General features: G+C 34.0%; 1 protein-coding gene across 2 annotated transcripts in view; it reads right to left on the bottom strand.

Annotated features, from left to right (window-relative positions):
* Window positions 1–200: 200 nt before the first annotated feature.
* Snx7 (sorting nexin 7) overlaps window positions 201–22396 on the bottom strand; it is an 82527-nt gene continuing 60331 nt past the window's right edge. For both annotated transcript variants that reach the window (XM_078026803.1, XM_078026802.1), the window contains exons 8-9: window positions 17105–17257; window positions 201–654 (exon numbers count right to left, since the gene is read on the bottom strand). In XM_078026803.1, coding sequence (XP_077882929.1) covers window positions 577–654; window positions 17105–17257 — 231 coding nt within the window. In that variant the 3' untranslated portion in view covers window positions 201–576. The remainder of the gene's footprint in view (window positions 655–17104; window positions 17258–22396) is intronic.

Here is a 22396-nt window from a genome sequence, read left to right as displayed (position 1 = left end):
TAAGAGCTATTATTAATTTTTCATGTTAAGTAATTTTTGATATTTACTTCAAATTCTTAATATAAAAGTAAATAGTATTTGAGAGAAAATTATAATTAAAATGAATGCACAGCATACCTGTTAACATAGCTGAATTCATATTAGAATATGTTTCAGAGTCTTGAGCTATCCATTGAAAAAGAATACACCACAGCCAGTCATTTCATATTAAACCTTTTATTAAAACTCAGTCTTTACAACATATTTAAAATGAAATATTCCACATCAAATATTTAAGAAAAAAAATCTCTATATGCAATTATTGGCACATAAATTTAAGAACATAATTAAAATTAAGCTAAACCTATCTCTCTTAATATAGATATATAGATATATCTATATATCTATATAGATAGATTTCTCTATATATACATCCAAATTCATGTCAATGACCTGGAATACCTGAGTTTTCCAGTCGGTTTTCCAGACAGTGTGAAACATTTTCATCCACTTTATACAGGGCACAGCCAATCTTTACAGAATAACTTTGGTTGATAGATGCTGTCTCCCAAAGACCAAATAGAAGATCTTATGGGATTAAAGTTTATCTTCAGAGTCTTCTTCCAAGTGGAGGTCAGTCTGTGATGTAAGGAATGACTCCCACGTAGCAAGGCACTGAATAACGGAAACACAGATGAGGAGACCAACAGAAGTTCACTTTCAGAGTGCAAAGAATTCATAAACCCTGCCTAATCTGTCCCTACAGCAATCTTCTCTACTCCCCTCTCCCATCAGCCTACCAGAATCTACGTCATTTCCCACATATTTTCAATCTTAACCAGGGATGCTATTGCTAAATCAGACTTAAAACATATTAGACTTAAAAGATAAGCATGGGTTACTTTGTTTAAATAATTCACTGCTACCCCATTGTCAAGAGAGAAAACAGAGCTCAAAGTTACAGATGAAAAGATGAACCCACTTGGAAATAAGGAGGCATTAGGCAGGTGAACAGAACAGAAAGGAAGCATGAATGCCCTGTGCAGGCAAATCCCACCACATCGCGGAAGAACGTAGGAAAGCTGATTAACTTTTATTATCATTTCTTTAACTATAAATCAGGTTAAAAACAGTACTTACTGATAAGGCAATTGTGAAAACTAAATTATATAATCTGTATAAATCTCTTTGCAGAATGCCTAGCACAAAGAGTTCAAAATGTTAGCAAATATATTATAATATTCTTATTATAATATAAATTATATTATGATGATCTGCTGGGACTGGGTGGTAAGATTTGGTTAATATGCTTGGCTATTTTACTACTAAAATAATTAAACAAGAGTTATGCCTAATATACCAACAGAATGAATATCTGTAAAACAGTCTATTAAGCCAAAATAAGGCAGAAATTGGAAAATGGGAACAATGAACAGATGGGACCAAAAAAAAAAAGTGTGTGTGTGTGTGTGTGTGTGTGTGTGTGTTTGTGTGTGTAAATGCACACACATAACAGCAAGATAAAAGACTCAAACATAATCATATCAATAATCAATCAATTAAATCAACCAGATACACAATAAAAGATACAGATGGTCTACTGAATGAAAAAATACCCACATTAATTTTGTTTAAATTGCTAACAGTTTTAAATAAAAGGACACAAATAGATTAAAATTAAAAGGATGAAAAAATATATATCATGTAACACATGTCAAAAGAAAAGCTAGAATGGCTATATTAATGTCAGAAAAGTAGATTTTAGAGCAAAGATAATTATCAAAGGTAAAAATGATAATTTCACAATGATAAAAGGGGTTAATTTATCTAGAGGACACAATTCAAATGTTTACACACAAAATGAGAAAGTTTGAAAATCTGTGAAACAAAATTGACAGAAATACAAGGAGAAAGGCAAATAATTATTATTGATTTTCATACCCATCTTATGTTTGATAGAATATGCTGAGGAAAAAAGCAATAAAATAGATTTGAATCACATTTTCAATCAAGTTGACCTAACTGGTATCAATAGAACAAAAACAGAACACACATTTTTCTTTAATGTACACATATAACAGTTAGCAAGATAGTCCATATTCTGAATCATATTAGGAATCTCAATGAATTTTAAAAGATTCAAGTAGTATGAATTATGTTCTTTGAATATAATGGATTTAAATTAGAAGTTGGTAATAACTATATGAAAAACACCAAATATTTAAAATCCAAGTAGGACAATTATAAATAATCCCGTGTCAACATATCAAAAACTGTTAATAGTTCAAAAACATAGTACATATAGAAACAGCACTAATCACCTACATTAGAAAAGAAGAAAGGTCTTACACTAATGACTCTGATTTCTACTTTGAAAATTTAAAACACACACCAAAAAAAAAAAAAAAAAAAAAAACCAAATCAAAACAACAACTGAAAACCCCAGAAAAGATCAGTGGAAATCAATGAAAGATAAAAGAAAAATAATAGAGAAAAATAAAGAAACTAAATATTGAATGTCTTGAGAAGATTACTATAATTGATAAATTTTTAGCCATACTGATCATAAAAATAGGTGGTATGAATTATCAATGGTGAGGAATGAAAGGCATAATGTCAGCTCCAATTCTACTAAGGGAAAAAAGGAAATATTGTGAAGAACTTCATGTCCATACTTTTGAAAACATAGATGAAATGGACTCAATGCTCAATAGATTCAGACTACCATACTCATTCCATAAGATACAGATAGCCCACATGAATTTAGATTTGCAGTAAATATCTTTCCACAAAGACAACTTCAGGCCCAGAACTCTTCATTGATGAATTCTATAACTCCCTTAAGGAAGAAAGCATACTAATTCTACACAAACTCTTCCAGAAAAACAAAATATAGGAGAGCTTTTCAACTGGAAAAAAACCCAAAGCCATTACAAGAAAAGAAAATGAGCAACCAACTTTATTCATAATCATGGATGCAAAAAAATCTCAAGATTTTAGCAAATCAAATCCCTTAATATATCTAAAGAATTACACATCACAACCAAATGAGAACTTTCCTCAAAATATAAGGTTGGACTAATCATCAACTACCAACCAACATAATTGACTATATTAAATTCGATATCATCTCAGCATAGACAGGAAAAACATTTCCAAATTCCAATATCTTTTCCTGATTTTTTTTTAAAAGTTTCTCAACAAATTAGGAATAGGAATTCCACATGCTGAGGAAGAATATCTATAAAATTCCTACAGTTAACATTACATGCAGACATGCAATAAATATTAACTGTTGTTAGTATTTTATTTATTTTCAATGCCAAGAAAAAAAGAAATTAAAACCTCAGCTTTACAAATAAAAATCTCCTTTACCAAACTTCCAGTATAGAGTATGAAGTAAATGCAAAGATACCAAACTAACTTTTAAAAAATCTATCTAGGGCTGGGGATGTGGCTCAAGTGGTAACGCGCTCGCCTGGCATGCGCGGGGTGCTGGGTTCTATCCTCAGCATCACATACAAATAAGATAAAGATATTGTGTCCACCAAAAACTGAAAAAAATAAATATTAAAAAATTATCTTTCTCTCTCTCTCTCTCAAAAAAGAAATCTATCTAGAAGCTTACAAAACAAAGAAAACTATTAAATGGGTTGGGAGGGCTGATAGAGATAGATAGAGAGCGGAGTCATAATTCACATCTGGGGAACCCCTTCACCTTCTTTCTGCTTCAGCTTTCTGGTCTCTCTGCAAATGCACACAAGATCTAGCAGCCAGTAACCCTGCAAGGCAGCCTAAAGCACTCACTGCTCAGAAGATCTCATATCTTTTTGATAACTGTCAAACATTTAAACAAACTTATAAATGTCCCTGAAATAAAATTCAGAATAAATTCTGAGGCTTCTGTTCTCTTTAGAATTCCTGTCAAATAACCAATCCAAATTTCACCAAAGATGGCACTACTCATCAAGGGAACATACTTCCATCATCATCAGATTCTGGTTCAACTATGTTAACTTCATTAGCCATCCACGTCTACTAGTGTTGAGAATGAGCATTTTCATTTCTAAAGTAAGTACTGAAAAGGACAGTGATACCTCGTAAAAGAGACAAAGTTGGTACTGAACTATTATTCCCTTACCATATTCCATACTAGAGTCAGAAAGATTTATGTATTTTGAAATACTAAATGGATAGAACCACTAATATGTAATAACAACAGAAATAACACTACAACTCCCTTATATTGATATGAATACTTGGTCAAGCATTATAACAGTTAATTTACATACTACTTTCTTAAATATGATAATAACTATTACAAATCTTATTTTACAGATAAGAAAGCCAAGGCTCAAATGGTTAAAGTAGTACAATTATGATGTTAAGTACAAATATATAGGATAGTCAATGTTTATTGTCACCAAATAGGAAGTAACCAATTGCCTGAACTATCACTGGGATACACTTACAAAGTCACTGGCAAGCAAGACAAGATCTCTCTCTCTTTTACATAGTGGAAAAAGAACAATTTTGGAAGAGGAGGTAAGAAAATGTTTGACTACAGAGGCAATAGGCTGATCAAATTTTAGGAAAGAGTATATAAAAGGTTGTGTATATTGATTCTCTATATATTTCTTAGAAATTATTCCTTTCTTGAAGACAACTACACTAATACATAGCAGGTTATGTGGCAGGTGCTCAGTAAATGAAGTCATATGACAACAGAGAAGGAAAGTATTGAATGACTGATGCTAAAATACTGGTCATCACAGAAACTATATTCTACCTGAACACTAATAAATTGACATCCTGATTTCTATTGCTCTCTAAACTTATTAATGATAAGTTTTGCCAAACAAGCCTGATCTACACTTTGGATGCTGACTGAAGAAGATCTGGGCCTGCAAAATGAGGATTTGACCCTGAACTATGTCACTCCTGATGCTACTAGATCAAGATTTTGGAATCTTAGAAGATTTTTTACTAAATGAAAAATCGTATTTTTCAACTGCCCCTTCCAACCAATGTTCAATAATCAGCTGAGTTACCTGGTATCTTTCTTGCACATGTGTAAAGTTTATACACATCTTTTAGAAATAACAAATAGTGAATTCTTTTTCTTTTTTTTAGAGAGAGAGAGAGAGAGAGAGAGAGAGAGAATTTCTTAATATTTATTTTTTAGTTTTCAGTGGACACAACATCTTTATTTGCATGTGTTGCTGAGGATGGAACCCGGGCTGCACGAATGCCAGGCGAGCGCGCTATCGCTTGAGCCACATCCCCAGCCCCACAAATAGTTAATTCTAAACTCTCTTTATTCTGTCTTCTTCTGCTAAGTTCAGTGAGTACCTACTACTGTGCTTGGCTTTGTGATCATTGAAGGATTCAAATAATCATTAAATCAACAACAACAAAAAAAATCTTAAAACTGAGTGTGAGACTAGCCTTCATTTCCAAGTTACAGTTTTTAAAGAGTTGTTTCTAATAATGTGGCTTTGCCTTTATTCCCATTTTAAAATCATTACAATCTATGAGGCTAGTTAACATCAGTCAAAATCAGAGTGATAAGTGAAAATACCCAGTATCGGTGCTAGCCTGACCTTTACTAGTTTACGAGTCAGCTCATTCTAGTTGAGATTCTCATATTATTATAGGAAAAATCAACAAAAGGCGCTCCACTTTCATTTGAATAAAGAGTTCTCATTTTCCATTCATATTATTCCATTTGATGTAACAATGCTCTGATGAAATCAGGTCATCCCAATTTTAGTTAAGAAAACTGATTCTAGAGTACAGTATTATGTTCACATTGTACACCCCTACCCCTCCCCCTTCCCCATATGAAACCATGGGGAATGCTCCTCCTCAGTTCCAGGTAAAGATACTGGATAAATATGCCATGCATGCTGTTATCCAGGATTTAGAGTGACTAAAAAAGAAGTTTATTTCAAATGCCCCTTAAGTGAAAATCCAGTGCTTATTTTTCCCAGATGGCTCCAGTAGTCAAAGGTTAACGTTGAAACTTCTCTGGAAGGAGAGAATCCAAAGACAACCAGCAAGCCAGAAGGGCTAGGGAAACACATCCTTGGGAAGCAAAACCTTAAGCTCCTCTACATGTTTAAAAACATCTCAAACACAAAGATGGAACACTTGGAAAATGAAACTTTAATTCCAAGACAAACTTAGTTTTAAAAACAAACCTCTTCATTTCAGCAGAGGTACTGATGACTTTTTACCATAAGAAGGGGTAAAAGTCTCTTCAGTTCTTATAAGCAGGTAGTGGTCCCACAAAATGATTGAGTTTTCTTAAGAATAAATAGTGACATTGATGTTGTTACTCTAGATACAATACAACTGCCCATGGGAGTGTCCACATATAAGAATTAATACTGATATTTTCTCAGGCTCATGGGGTATGAGGACGTTCTATCCCATAGTGTGACTGACTGTAGGCAAATCTCTTTATATTTCTAGGCCTATTTGCCTACTCACAGAAAAGGGGCTTAGACTATGTGTTTACATTAAGTTTCTTCCCAGAACTAAACTTAAAAGTTTCCAGAGCTTACCTGTAGTCAACAGGAAGGCAACAAATGAGATCACATACAATTTATTAACAGGCATCTATAGGATTAGTGCTACGGTTTGGATCTGAAATGTCCCCAAAGGCTCATGCTCTGAAAGCATGGTCCTCAATCCAACTAGGTTCAGAGATAGGACTTTTGGACAATGGTTAGACCATAAGGGCTCTAACCTTATCAGTGGACTGATCCCTTTGATAGATTATTCCATTGATAGCTGAATTAACCATTGGGACTGATATAGAGGAAGTAGGTCAGGAGAGGCATGCCTTGGAGGGTTTATCTTCCCTGGCTCCTTCATTATCTTTCTCTGTTCCCTGTCTGCCATGAGCTGAGAAGTTTTCTTCTGCCAGGCCCTTCCACCATCATATTCCTACCTTTGAGCCAGCCAACCATAGCTCCTCTAAGTGTAGGATTTTAATCACAGCAACAAAAAGCTAATAACATACATAGTTTGACTCAGTATGGAATGCGGCAAGCATTAAATTGTACCTCCCCCTTCTAACTATTGTATTTGTAAAATAATTATCATTATAAATAGTTTCTAAAGATAAGTATGATAAATATGATAAATATTCTCAATCACCATTACAGCTTTATTACTATACTAACCTACATTTACTGAATGCTTATTATGTACAAGATACGGAGTGAGAAATGCTTTTCATTCATTCATTTAGCAACTTTAAAACCTATTTTATATATTGGCAATTACAGGCTCACATAAAATTAGTGGCTTGAGATGTATGCTAGTTGAAACTCCTGGAAATATATTAATAAACAAGAAAGTTTAAAATCAACTTACATTTGGTGACTCACTGGGAATATTAAACTTTGCTTCTAAAACTTTTCTTTCATCTTCACATATCCCATTGCACACACACATATGTACAAGCACATTTTAATACCCAGTAAATCTATGATGAGGTAGGTATTACTAAGTTCACTTGATAGAAGAGGATACTGAGGATAACTGAAGAAGATGAAAGAGAATCACTGAAAGGTCACTGTGCTCAAAGTCACAAGTTATGCCAATCCAAAACCCATCCTCTTAGCCACCATGGGCAAACGCCAACATGTGATATTTCCACAGGTAAAGCTCACCTGTTCATGGAAATAGCTACTGGAAAACTTAGTTCCATCCAAATTATCACATAAGTCAAAATTAGTAAAGTATGACCTACGTATGACTACATTAATAAAATAACTAGAAATTTGCCTAAAATAATAACAATGATACTTATCATTGTAAAATGATAAAAGCCAAACCTTACTATATATTTCCATTAAAACCATTTTAAGTCAAAAGTTGTTGTGTTTCTATTTTTCTCCACTAATCTAGAGAGTACCATGATAATTGCATCATTCTCAACAAACTAACAATATGAAATATAATTCAGTGTCCCTAAGTATTTTAATGTTGATTTAAACGAACTTGGGAACAGATGATATCACCTACATTTAAGGAAACAGTGAAGTTCTAATTCATAATTATTTTTACAATAGGTCACTATCATTGCAAAGTTATTTAGCACAAATAAAAATTATAGATCATATAATAAGGATAATATGTGTATAACATATTAATAATGCCTTTTATCACCAAAACTTAAGATGTGGAATACTAATGAAAACTTTCAGGAGCTGCATATTTTGAAATTCTGAACTATATAATAAGCCTGGAAAGAAAGCAAAGATGATTCTGATAGAGAAAATAAATTTCTATTATTTTACAATAGCTCAAATTATCTATTGAATTTCATTTTTGGAAAAGCCTAAATTCAACTTCTGAGAATCATTTGCCAATTTATAATTTTAGAAGTATCTGTAACTTTAAAATCATAATTTGCATATTTTCCTAAAATTACTTTTATACATCTCCCAGGAATGTGAGTGATAAGTTTGCATTTGTAAACACTACAATAATACTCAAAATGACAGCAACAGAGATTGCAGAAGGACTCATTAGCTACAAACGCCATCTTGTGGTCCATTTATTTATTATTCTGTAGTACTGCTCTGAAGATGTCTACCCTAAAATCTGATAAAGATAGAAAGATCCCTAGATGTAATTTATACCATTTCCTCTCATTTTTACACATGGGATACATTTGTGTTCCAAAAGATCTAAAATATGGAAAATCTTTATAGGAGGGATTCATATAAAAGCCTAAATTTGAATTCATATCTTTTCAACTCATGCTTTCTATATACTCTAGCATCACTATTTTTGACATAGAACAAGTCAGTTGCATGAAATTTGTCCAGTTTAATAATAAATACTTCAGGATTGGGTGTATGTGTTTTTATTTAACCATTTACTGAAATACAACAAATATAAAGACAGCACATTTAGCTTTAGATTACTGGAAAATGTATCAAAGTACAACTCTGGTTTGAAGCACATCGTTTTAAAGTATTATGTGTTCTTATTCTAGCCTCCTAAAGATTTGTGAAGGGTGAGTGTATGAATGGGGCAAGCTGAGGGACAAAGGAAAAAGTGTCAAAATCTTTGTTTGCCAGATTCAAATGGGCAGAGAGGACATGTTAAGACATATGACTAGCCAGCAGCATCATGATACACAACTCTAATATTTTTCATTAGTAAATTCAACTCTTTATTCAAGATGTTGAATCATGCATTGTATCATGAACATGTGTGTTAAACCATTTCTTTTTCTAATCCCCTTCCATTCAAATCTCTGATTAATTTAACTTCACAAAAAATGCATTTGATCCAAAGGATGGGTAGACTGTCACTGCTATGGTGTAAATGTGCATTTCAAACCGAAGCTTAATTTCATTTGCACAGATAACTGAGATATAATTATATTATAGAATACAGGGGAGTGATAAGAATATTTTAATAGAAGTTTTTAAGAAAGTAGAAACTTACAAAACAAAAATCTTCCAGATTTATATTAGACATAATAAAAGTGTTACACAGTTATGTAGAGCTGTAGCTATGACTTTTGAATATCTAATTTAGAACAGAAATCATCATCTAATCTTAATTGCAGATGTCCTTGAGTTCAGATTATAATTCTTATTTCTTCATTTATCCAAAATTCCTAGTAACAATCTGTCAAACTGAAAAGGCAGTTTCCTGCTCTCTGAGGTAGCTAGTCTCCAAAGATACCTCCTTCCCACCAACAGTCAGCCAGTAACAGATGACCGCAACAGCCTACTAGGAGCAGTCCAAAAAGGTTTAAAATAAAAAATCATCCACTGATGATTCTGGATACATGGTCAATGGTGAAGTCTCTCCTTAGTAAGAACACAAAGTTTCAAAGTTCTAAGGCCTTATGAGGCTATTTCATCTCTTATTCTTGTGGTCTACTCATTTATATCATAAACTTCTAGATTCTGTTTGAAATAAGACAGTCTTGCTCGATAATAAAATGATGTCTATGATACAAGATGGTAAAAAGGAGGACAAGATGAATCACGGTTGATTTCTTTAGAACAAACTCGAGAAAGTGCCTAGCTATCAATGGATTGCTTTTTAATGGCATTAAGATGATGAAAAGTGGATATTTCCCTTTTGATGAAGACGACAATGTCTGAGGGTGGTTCGCTCAGAAATAGTGTGACACAGCCTGAATCTCCTAACCCAGGCATTCAGGCTTCTAGTAAGTGCCTCCAATGGAGAAGACTAACTAATGTGAGTTCAAGGAGGTAACAGATTGGAAAATTTGTAAGCCTCTGAGCCTCTCAAGCAGGTATGCTTGCTTTGCAGGAAACCTAATCCACACATGATTGGGCTCTCTTCATGCCAGGATGTATAACGTAGTTGTCAGACATTCTTCATATGGTACCAAAGACACTGACTGTTCTTTTGTGAAGGAGTGTTTTTAGCATCATCAAAAAATTTCTGTTGCCGAGTCTAAGGGTTTAAGTTAGGGTTTTGTAATTGTTAGGTAAAATAAAAAGCACCCTGATATGGATTGAAAAATTCCTGTCCTAGATAATTCTGGATTATCCAACTCTAATTAACCTTGGTTGTATAAGGAAAGGGAGTTTAACGAAGGTACCCCTTTACTCAGATTTAACCTAAGAGAGCCAATATAAAAAAAATGATTTAATACAGGCTATCTATTATGCCACTTTTCCAAAATTTTAAAAGAAAACCTAGATACTACCTGTCATTCCTTTGGCTCAGAACTAAACAACTCCATCTGGATATAACCTCTGCCACTTCCATCCTTTCTCTCCAAGACAGGCTGCTCACAAAGAGTTGAGTATTATCGGGTGATTGTGTACAGCACACATCACAAATTACAGAGGAAGTCAGCTACTCTGGAAACAGGTGTCATTGTTCCAGTATTCCCACCATTCTGCAGCTATATTTAGTATTAACTTAGGAGAGAAACTTGGCCTGCTACGTGGAAACCTGTCAATCTTCCCTCCAGGAGTCAGTGTAGAATGTAGGGCTTCAACTGGGGCTCTGTAAGCACTGCTTTCCAGACAGTAAAGGAAGGATTATTATCCCACTCATTGAAAAAATAAATAAACAACATGCCCAGCCATCTCTTTTTGTGGAAATGTATAGTTTTTGTTTTATCTCTTCAAACATACTAGATTTTACTTACCTCTTTTTTTGTGTGTTTGCTGAACCTTTTCAACACATACTTGCATTCTTCTTTATGGAGAAAGAAGGAGTGGAATAGACATGAGGCAACTCCATTTGCTCAGTTTCCATAAGGGACTCATTTTATTAATTTTGTTACAGTTATTGTAGAAGTTTTTTTTTTTTTTTTTTTGCTTCCAAAGGGTTACTCACACCCACTCTGATTTGACTCTGGTACTGTTGGGAAGTTCTCCACTATTTCCCTCCAAACCTCACTTCCTCCTGAACTGCCCTCCTTGACACTTCCTGTTCTTTTCTGTATTCATCTGGGACTGCACCCCCTCTTTCATCTTCACAGTCACAGTCCCTGGTCCACAGGTGTAATCAGAGCTCATTCTTTATCTGCCTCACTCTTCACTTTTCAGAACTGCTCACTCCTCTTAAGTCATGTTCTCTTTTAAAGTCGATGACTTTGAAAGTATAACTAGCTTTTCTATAATTTTTAAAGCCACTTTACTAAATTCTAGGGAATATGACTGAGAATGGCCAAGGTTTCTTTCCATTGCTTTCCCTCTTAGATTTTGGGGAAAAAAAGGGGGGGGGACTTTCTCCCTAGGTTAATGGCAGTTCTACTTTGATAGTTAGAACTAACTAGCAAATTAACTACACTAGAGGCTGGTCTGCTAATCATTCCTTTCAAAAAGTTAATTTTCTGATTTTCTACATCCAAAAGATTGACATTTCTGACAAAATCTAAATGCTACCCATCAGAATCTTCCTTAGGTAACAATTTTATAATTATTATTGATATAGATTAACCTCATACAATCAGAATGTTTCTTTTCTAGTAAATGTTCACAAAACCCCCAAAATGTTTAAAGTATGTAGGATGAGAATGAATTTAAAACAAACTACCTCTTCACTAGAATTTACTATTTTACCAAAATAATACAGAATAAATTTCTAAATAAATACAACTATACTTGAAGAAACTTTTGGATACTCAATGTCCATCCACTACTTAGTTGAAGGACTGCAATGAGACATACTTTTAAAAAAATTTCTGTAATTTTAAATGACCCATCAATAACTGGACTTGGATTTTAGAGAAGTATTAGTCTATTTTTCTTCTAGAGAATATACTTCACTATAATTGATTTCCTGCCTCCTAGATGTCCATATAAATATTTTTGCCATCTACTAAGCACAAATCTTTCTAGTAGGTCTGTCCTTTACAATTCAAGCAAATAAATTCAAATATTCTTCCATTAAAAAAGTTAACACATTATTATAAATTGTATTAGTCAAGTGAAAATATATATTATTCTTTCCTAATAAACTTTAACCTACTATAGGCAAGATAGAAGCTTGAATTTGGATATCCCATAGTGCTTTGATGATAATCAAATCTTAAAGGATTTTGCTTGAAGTAAATTACATTTTTAAATAAGACTGGTAGCATTTGAAATGTAATATCCATTGATGGAGTTATTTCTTGAAATTCTTGCCAAGCATGCCAAGCAAGTTTTTAAAAAGCTAATATTAATAGTTATTTATAATTGGTTATTTATTTATTTTTTTTGAGATGGGAGTCTCACTCTGTTGCCCAGGCTGGTCTTGGACTTGTGGGCTCAAGTGATCCTCCTGTCTCAGCCTCCTGAGTATCTGTAACTACCGGTGTCCATCATCACATCTAGCTTACTAGTATTACTTATGATGTTTCACTATTTGTAATTACCTAAGCAAATGAAAATATAGTAATACAATGTATCATATGAAGATTGTAACCATGTGAAAAAAGTATGCAAGAAGATTAGAAAATATGAAAGTCAAAATAATCTATTCACTTTAATCATCATGACAGAAAATTAATGTGTTTATATCAACATATAAACACATTTAGAAATGACCATGCAGAAAAGTTTTAATATTTAATTTCAAATAGTAATTTTTTTAGTTAATATTCAAGTACCACTCTTTTAAGAGATAGGCTTATAAGCATTTAGTATTTCTTCTTTATTCATTAGTATACCTACTTAATTTTTGCTGTTGTTGTTTTGGTGAGCATGTATAAATTTTATGACCAGAAAAATAGTCTATAAAACAAGGACTCCCACATATTTACTAATAATTTAAAATAAGCTATGTAAAGGACTAAGCTATTATCCTTCATTAAATTCACTTAGGTACAAACTGCTTGATTTGTCAAAAATTATCACTAAAATATTGATATTACTTGAAACTTGGGTGAGATGGGTGGGGCTGGGGCTTAGAAAGTTACAGTGAGATTCTGTGTGTGATACACAGGGCAGGGATGATCATACTAGCTACTTAGAAATGGTAAATTAGCAGACATGTGTTAAGAATCTGAGCCAGGTGTAGCAGCACCCTCTTCTAAATTCCAACTATTCGGGAGATTCAGGAAGGAGGGTTACAAGCTCAAGTCCAACTGTGGCAACTAAGCAAGACTGTGTCTCAAATAACCATTCAACATCCATTTGTAAGAGGACATAGGATAGTTAAGAAAATTTCATGACATTAAAGTTGAGCTTTCATAAGAACACACTCTTCTAATTCATTTTATCTGCTAAGGATCACATCCTCTGAAGCCTCTTCATTGTTAGCATGAATAACAGCAACAGCAATTCTCTTTTGTACCCATGGGGGAACAATTAAAAGTATCTATGTACTTTATCCAATGTGTCTTATTTTTATTGTTTCACTATTCCTTTCACATTAGCAGGAAATAATTTTCTTTGGCTCTCTGGGTGCCGTTGTACAATCAAATGTCACACAATGTTCCAATCAATGACAGACCTCATAGAATCGTGGCTCCACAGAATTATAGTGCCTAGTGATATCACAGTCATCTAAGTTGGTGTAAGTACACTCTATGATGTTTGCACAACTATGAAATCACCTAAGGACATATTTCTCAGAATGACTCCCTACTCCTAAATGCCCCATGGCCATATATTGAAATTATTCACCCTGTTGAGTTGGATTTTGGGTTTTACTGTGTTGTTATTCTTGTTTTTCTACAGTCTCAATAAATTCATTCTTAATTATTAGTCATATAGAACAGAATGGGAATAACACTTTAACTATTTAAAGTTTAGTCCAAGACACCAATTCTGTATTTGCAGTCAACTATCTACTAATAAATCCATATGTTTAAATACAACCTTTCAATACGACAATAATTGGAATCTCATATAGATCCTTATCTCATAGTTGTAAATCTGATTTTCATTTTTTCCCTTGATATAGAAATTTTAAGTTGTAAACAAGCTGTGATCATTTTATTTCACACAAGTAAATCCAAAGGCAAATTCTTACGCCCCATTTATTTATCATACTAAAAGCAGACCCCTTTGGGGACTTATCTAAGTAAATATAGATGAAATAGGAAGTACTTCCATTAGAATATGACTAAATTAAGCAAGGAATAGCAAAATGAAACATTTCACTTCCCTGCATATCTGGCACATTCTGAAGTTAATAGATAACAGCAGATTGTCAATGTTTAGGCCTCATATTCTTTCTGCTAATTAAGAATCATTGATTATTTAAGGACTCCAACTCCCCTTACTATGCTTTAGTGGATGGATGTGACAAACATGTTAAAATTTTTTTAACATGAAAAAAACCAAGACCAAAAAAAAAAAAAAAAACCAACAACAAATAACTGAAGAAGTAGGGATCTTTTGAAATTACACTAAATAAAATCAATGACACCTCCAAATTTATATATCCAAGATGCTATGCAGTTGATAAATTTTTAGTTACATTCGGAAATATAATTCACTTGGGGAAATGTTAAGAACTGTAAACTGCTATGAAGAATAAAATTTGCAACATGACACAGTGATGCTAATTGTTTCTAAGAAAACAGTGTTTTGTATAAACTGAATTTAATCTATGAGAATGACAAAATGCATACTTATATAAGAAGTATAGTCAAAACCCAAACATTTTAGTCAGAGTTTGATGAATCTGAACATTAAAAAAAAAAGGTCCAAATTTGAAAATTTTGGCAGACGTTATCATTTAAATACATTGGTTTTATATATCATGCAATTTTTAAACCTTAATATACTTATATTTTATAATAATAATCATGTATAATATATTGCATATTCTAATTTTGAGGACTTTTTAAATAAATTATCTTGCTGATTGTCATTTAATTCGGAAATATAAGTATATGCAGGTTTTACCATAAAAGAGAGGTAGTTACTACTGAGGATTTAAACAGGTGATAACAAAACCCTATGTTGATAAAAAGAGAAATATTTTTAAATCACTCAAAAATCAGAGATTTATGGGAATTCCTTTAGATACTTAAATTTAATGCAGAATACAAAACTAAAAAAAAGAGATTGAAAATTATCTTTCTAATTCTACCCATGAAAAAAAAATCCCTTGACACTGTTCACTAACATCTTGTGCACTACCATGAAACCCCAGGTCAGCTCACTTCTCTGCCTGGGATGCTGCAGCAGCCTCCTCCAAACAGGCTCAGCACAGCCAGTGTTGCTTTACCCCGATTCACATACAACCAGAGTGATCCCTGGACAAGGCAAGTCCTGCCTCCTGGAAACTCTTTAATGGTTCCCATTTCCCTTAGAATGAATGACAAAAGACTAAAAATTCATGATGCCATCTTCAGCCTAATCTTTCAATTGAACACTACATTTCCTTCCTCCAGAAATAAGCCTCAGTTACATGAACATAAGTCTCTCTCACTTCTGTGCTTTGGTCTGTATTTCTTTTCCGCTCTACAGTGCTCTTTCACACATCTTTCTGTCTTGCAACCTGTTACTCATCATTCGGGTATCAGTTTAAACATTCTTCGAGGCAACTTCCTTATTCCTTTTACATTAGGTGAGATGCCTCTGCAATGACTTTCTACACTGAAATTTATACTACTGTAACATGATCTCTTTTTTTCATTAACTTTTTCCATATTTGACTACAACTACATGAGAAATAATTGCAATTGTGTTTGCCTTGTATACTCCAGGTGCCCACACAGGTGGGCAGGAGGGGATAGGAAGTACCCAGTTAACTCTTCTTGTTAATATGAAAATATCAGTTAATCTTTCAAAATGAACATTTCAATTTAAAATACCTTATACTGAAAATCACTCCAGACTAAAATATAATTTCCTTAATTTATCAATTTCATGTATTTATTAATTCACCAAGAAATAAGGTTAAAGACATATATTTAAAATAAGAATATTTAAAGAAGAATGTTTAGAATATGCAGGGTAGAGAAAAGCAACAGTATTATAAAATTCATTTGAGAAAGAGTTATAAAACGAAAAATAATTGTTTGGAAAGAAAAATGATAAGAATTTTAAAATGATGACTTAAGAATTTAAAAGAATTTAAATTGGTTCTTTCAACCCAGGATAGTAAAGAGTAGAAGAGAATATAATGCTTTAAAAACAAAGCAGCATGGAAAAAAAAAAACAGTATGAAGTATCACCACTTAACCCCTCAAAAACTGTTTCTCTTTCACTAATAGAATAGTACACTCCTTTGTGGTTGAGTTTTGAGCAGCTATCTAAGCTAGAGATAGCAGGGATATAGGGTTAAAGGTATAGGCCCTGAATCGATTTTCTGCTTATCCAATCTCTGTCCTTTTCCTTCTGCACTTTACAATATAGGAAAGAGAAAGAGAAAGGGAGGAGAATGAGACAGGTGAGTCACCAGGAAGCATTACCAAATGTTTTCAAAGATTTCAAATCCTTCCAATGTAAGAAACCAAGAAAAAAACACAAAACAAACTGGTAACAAATAACTCCACTGTACCTGAGTTGGCAAAGGAATTTTTCAATGGGACAACAGGATCTTAAAATTGACTCTTTCAACATAGGATAGTAGTGAGTGAAAGAGAATATAATGCTTTAAAAACAAAGCAGCATGGAAAAAAAAAAAAGCAGTATGAAGTAGCACCACTTACCTGTTCATAATAGTGAATATTCTCCTCAGCCATATCTGTAAATGCTGACTTGATATCATTTTGCATATTTAGTTTCCATCTTTCCCAATCTGCTTTCAGGGCATTATTAGCACATTCTACTTTATCTTCAAGTTTTCCAATCTCTTCTGTAAGCTGAAGTAAGCCACAAAGAGACAGAAATTGATCTATGTAGTCTTGCCATGAGGTAAATTCATCGAATGTAAGTAGAACATGATATCAAAACAGCTTGAGAATAACATTTTAAAAAGCTACCAGTATTTATCACATGTATTAGTTAAAGTAAAAAGAACACTGAATTTGGTCAGGGCCATTGAGTAGCACTTAATCTTGGTAAATCTTTCAACCCTGGGCTTCAGTTTCACTATTTACGAAAAGAAGGAAATTGAACAACAAATTATTTCAAAATTCTTTTATACTAACACTCTCATTAGGGTGACAATAATTATTATTATTGTGACAATAATTATTTGTTAAAAGATGTAGTTTCATTCATTTATCTTCCCAGTCTTCAATTGCTTTTAAGAAAGCTCAATTAACTGACATGTTATAGCATTCACATAGATCATGTTGTCCAGCCTGGAGGCCCAGGGATTAACTTGAACAATTTTACTCAGATAACTGGCAACAGAGACAGGTTTATATCTCAAGATGCTGGACCCCAAATCTAAGGTCCATTAGGAAGGTTTAGTGTGGTAATTACACCCCTCCCTATCTTACCTACTAAACTAAGCATGCAGTCCACTTATTCTTTATATGTGGCAGACTAATATATTTTACATACTTATATATTTTATTCATATTGTTTATATGTGTGTGTGTGTGTGTGTGTGTGTGTGTGTGTGTGTGTGTGTGAGACTGTGTATATATGTATAGCTTCCTGACTGTACCAAGCATTCATCTAGGACCTGGAAAATGAGTACTGAAGATAATAGACAAAAATCCCTGCTTTAGTAGAGCTTATACTCACTCTGCTGGGGAGAGAGAATCTATAAGCAATATAAAATATTAACTATCAGCCAGTAATGCAAGCTAAAGAGATAAATGAAACAAAAAAACTCGATAGAAAATGTTACTCAAACTTCAGATAAGGTGACCAAAGAAAACCAGAATAAGAAATCAACATTTGAGTAAATTTCTAAGGAGACATGTGAGTGAACCATGGCATTCTAAATGGGAAAGAGATCCTGGCAGAGAAATCAAGAAGGCAGTTGACCTCAGGTGGAAGCATGACTGGTTCTTCTAGAACAAGGCGACCAGTACAGCTTCAGCACAGTGAGAAGGAACAGGGGAGACTCAAGACGGGTCAGACAGGTGGTAGGTGATTGGATTGGATCACAGTGAGCCGTGTAGTCTGTGGGACAATTCTGAGTTTTACTGCATGAGATCCAAAGCCATAAAGATTTAAGAAGAAATGACTTCTTCCCTCCTATGTTTTAAATGGGATATTATGCATTACCACCATTTCATAACTGTATATATTTGTAATAGGTCCCTGAGTAAGAAGAATTTCTATTTCAAACATGTTACAATGTGAAAATATCTTAGAATCAATAAAATGTATTGTTTCTTTTATATATATATGGTATGGGAAATCTATTTCAATGGTAACATTGAGTTTCACTGGGGGGGAGTTTGTGTGTGTGTGAGAGAGTTTTGAATTTCTTGTTCTGTTTTTTTTGGGGGAGAACCATATCAATAAGGCCATTTAGTACTTTATGAGTATGTGTATTCTTTGGGGCAATGATTTTGCTAACTCTTAGAGAACCTGTCAAATGGGATATTAATTGAATAACTAATAACGACAGGCTGTAGGTGCTAAGGGATAAGCTAAAAGTAAAATTGTTACAGGTCAAACTCATTTAACATCTATGTCTAATAGACAAAGCTTCAGGTCTGTTAGAAGCCTCACTTCTCTGAGTTGTTGGATGGGGTTTTATCATTCAAATGTTAAGTAGTAACCCAATGTTTCTCCTCCTCCACCTAGGGTCAAAAGGCACACACAGCAGTTGTAACCACACTGTTATTCTCTAGTTAGACTTTGCAGTCTAAAGTTGCAATCTATTGGAATGAGATTGCTGAAAGAGGTGGCCCCCCAGGAATTGGCTTTAGGAAACACAGCATCAGAATCATATATTTTCTCTTCCTCCCTTTCCTATTGAAGCTTATAATGGGGTTACTCTAATAACAGATTTATAGCAAAGGGTTTTCCCTTGTCAATATGTAAATCCCCTTCATTGAAGACTCCAGGTCAGGTTGGTGGATGATTTCTTCACTCTCTAGAGAAAAGGTCTTGTAAGACTCACTCTCACCTCCAGAGAGGACTGAGATGAAGAGGACTGGCTATGGGTTAGGTCAACATCAGCTTAAGTCCTGCTCCTTTCATAAGCTATGTGACATTGGATAAGACTCCCTATTGAAGTAGTTTATTCATCTAGAAAACATAAAAATGGTAATACTCGCTTCATAGGGATCTTTAAGAAAACTGCATAAAATTAAAAAAAAAAAACACTGTTTCACATTCTGCCTGACAATTTGCCTAGTACATGCTTTCTATGCCCATCACCATTATCGCCATCAATATTACCGGCAAAACTGACACTGATCCTCTCTCTTTTGATATTTTGGTCTCTGGCAACATGTCATTCACCTGCCAGATCGGGGTCTAACTTGATTTCCATTGCTATTTCTTTCTTTATTATTTCAACTGGGAAAGGAGAAACAAGACAGGAATTTCCTCACACTGAATAATCTTCCATAATTTCAAACTGGAGAAACACTAATTGATAATAAGTATGATCATGTTATTCAAAGAATGATCTGGACAACATCTTGCCTAACAATTTATAAATGCATAATATAATTAGATGTCCTTCTCTTTGATTAACTTTAATTTTAGCCATTTCTTTGGTACATGGATTATGTATTCTGACTCCACCACCTGTCCAGGTTCTGAAAGAGCACACCAAAAGTTAACCAAAGTGGGAGAATAAGATGTGTTAAGATACCTTCCAGGACAAAGAAGCCCCTCTCTTGCTCCAGTGTCTCCTCCAACACCACAAAGCAGGGTTTAATAACTCTAATGATGGGAAATCCAATTCATAGACTCTACTGCAAAATGGCATGGGGAAAGTTGGGATAAAGAGGATTTAAAGTTTGCATAATTCTTCTTTTCACAGATGCTGGCAGCAATTGGGCCCTCTGTTGGAAAAACTGAAGAAGCAAGCAATGCTTTTTGCCCACAGAATGTCTCAATACCAGAATTAAGTAACAATAGAAGATTGTAAGATAATAAAAAGGGTTTATGTTTAACAACAAAGCTAAAGGTTAATTTCTAGCTACAGTCACTCAATTAAATGAAAGTAATTAATACTAAGAACTCAAACAAAACAATATCATTCTCCAATATTCCATATCTATAGTAAGAGTAGTAGAAGTAATAAGAATCATTTATTGCATTTCTGCCAGGGGTCATTGTTTTAAGCTATATATTACATTATTTCATCTAATTTGCATAAGCGTGTTTTAAATTGGGTATTATTATCTTCCTATTATAAACTGGGAAACTGGGAGAAAGAACTGATGGAGATTACAACTGTTTGTGGCATTTCAGGGATTCAAATCAAGGTCTGCCAAATATATCTTCCCTCTATAACTATTGGATGGGACCAGGAACAGAGCTGGCTTGCCTGTGATTTTCAAGGTTGAACTAATTCAGCTCCTATCTCAATGAGTTCATAATCTATTAAAATAAAGACATGCAAAAGTAAAGCAAAAACCAAAAGCTATAATAAAAAGCAAAATGTGACACATATCTTCATGGAGGAAAAAATAAATATACAGAATTGAAAATTAATTCTAAATTAATTCTAAATTCTGATTATAGAATGTTTTGACTGTTAATTCACATGGCACTGACTGGGGCAAAGAAATACCTGGCTTCAAGAATGGTATGAACACAACCAGAGAGGTGATATGCTACAATATGGGATAAAAGAGCAGAGAGAGCCTAGTTTAAAGTCTGGAGTGGGCAAGGAAAAACCTGAGAAATCCAAGTGGAAAGGTAGATTGAAGATTGACCACTAGAGGGTGGAAATGATATGGAGCATGAAATGGATTCTGCAGGAAATATAAGCCACTGAGGGTTTCGACCAAGACAGACTCAGGTTGATTCCTTAGAAAGAGGTGTGTAGGGTGGTTAAAGGAGAGGGGAAGAGGAGAAAGAAGGAAACCTTTTAGATTAAATTGGCACCAAGAAGATAACCAGGAACACCAATCAGGATCTGATTTGTTCCCACTCACTCAACTCACCCTGCAGCATTTGCCCAGCATCCATCTAAGAGGCTCTGTTAAGAACTAAAATAGAGGGTGAAGAAATGGATTTTGCCCTTATGAACTCCTGCAGACATGAAGAAATATAAATGCAACAGGATAAAAAACATGCAAGGTATTTCATGCAAATCAAAGGACAGGTGTAAATGCACAGAGGCATGTTTACTTTTGAGTTTTCAAAGAGTTGCAGGTGGCTCATTAGGGTTGGTACTCAGAGAATGAGAAGGGGGAACAGTGAATGATGAAGACAGACAGGCAGGTGACTGTCAGGTCCTAGAGGAGTTTTTCCTGCAGTCATTTGGATTTAGTAGAAGATAAATGGAGCCCTGAAGGAGTTTAAGAAAAGGGACTGGGGGCAGTAACAACAATCAGATTCCTGGTACCAGCGAAATTGATGAGATAAAATGCTGAGAGGCAGAATCAGGAGAGTCTGGTGCCTGGCTAGCTGTAGGGGGAGAAAGAACTGTGTTACTGATAAGGTGAACTGGAGAACAGATGGGGTAGGAGTTGAAAGCCTGAAGACAACAGCAGTAAAACAAACACGTCTTGTCCCAAACTGTCCTGTCTTGCTTGCTGAGGCTCAGTGTTATACAAACATTAAAACCCATTCAGTTACATATGGCATTAAACTTCATTCAATTCTGGGATACCTGCAGGAGCCAGGGTCACATTTATACTTTGAAACTTCCAAAATGACGTTGCTACACTGATTTAGGTGCTTTGGACAAGTTGGAAGTGAGACAGATATACCAATTGACATACCAATTATACCCAAGCAAAATTGAATATTTTTAATAACAAAGTAGAGCTATATGTCTAAGGAAGAGAAGTAAAACTATAAAGAAATCTCAGCACAGCTGATGGGCAAAGCTGAACATCCTTTTTGGGAGGGACTTTTCTACATTATCAAGGTGCTATAGTTTGCATCTCAGATGTCCCCCA

This window comes from Ictidomys tridecemlineatus, chromosome 11 (genome assembly GCF_052094955.1).
Source record: "Ictidomys tridecemlineatus isolate mIctTri1 chromosome 11, mIctTri1.hap1, whole genome shotgun sequence".
NCBI lineage: Eukaryota > Metazoa > Chordata > Mammalia > Rodentia > Sciuridae > Ictidomys > Ictidomys tridecemlineatus.
The sequence above is the reverse complement of the archived record's forward strand: the minus strand, read 5'-3'. Positions and strand labels throughout refer to the sequence as shown.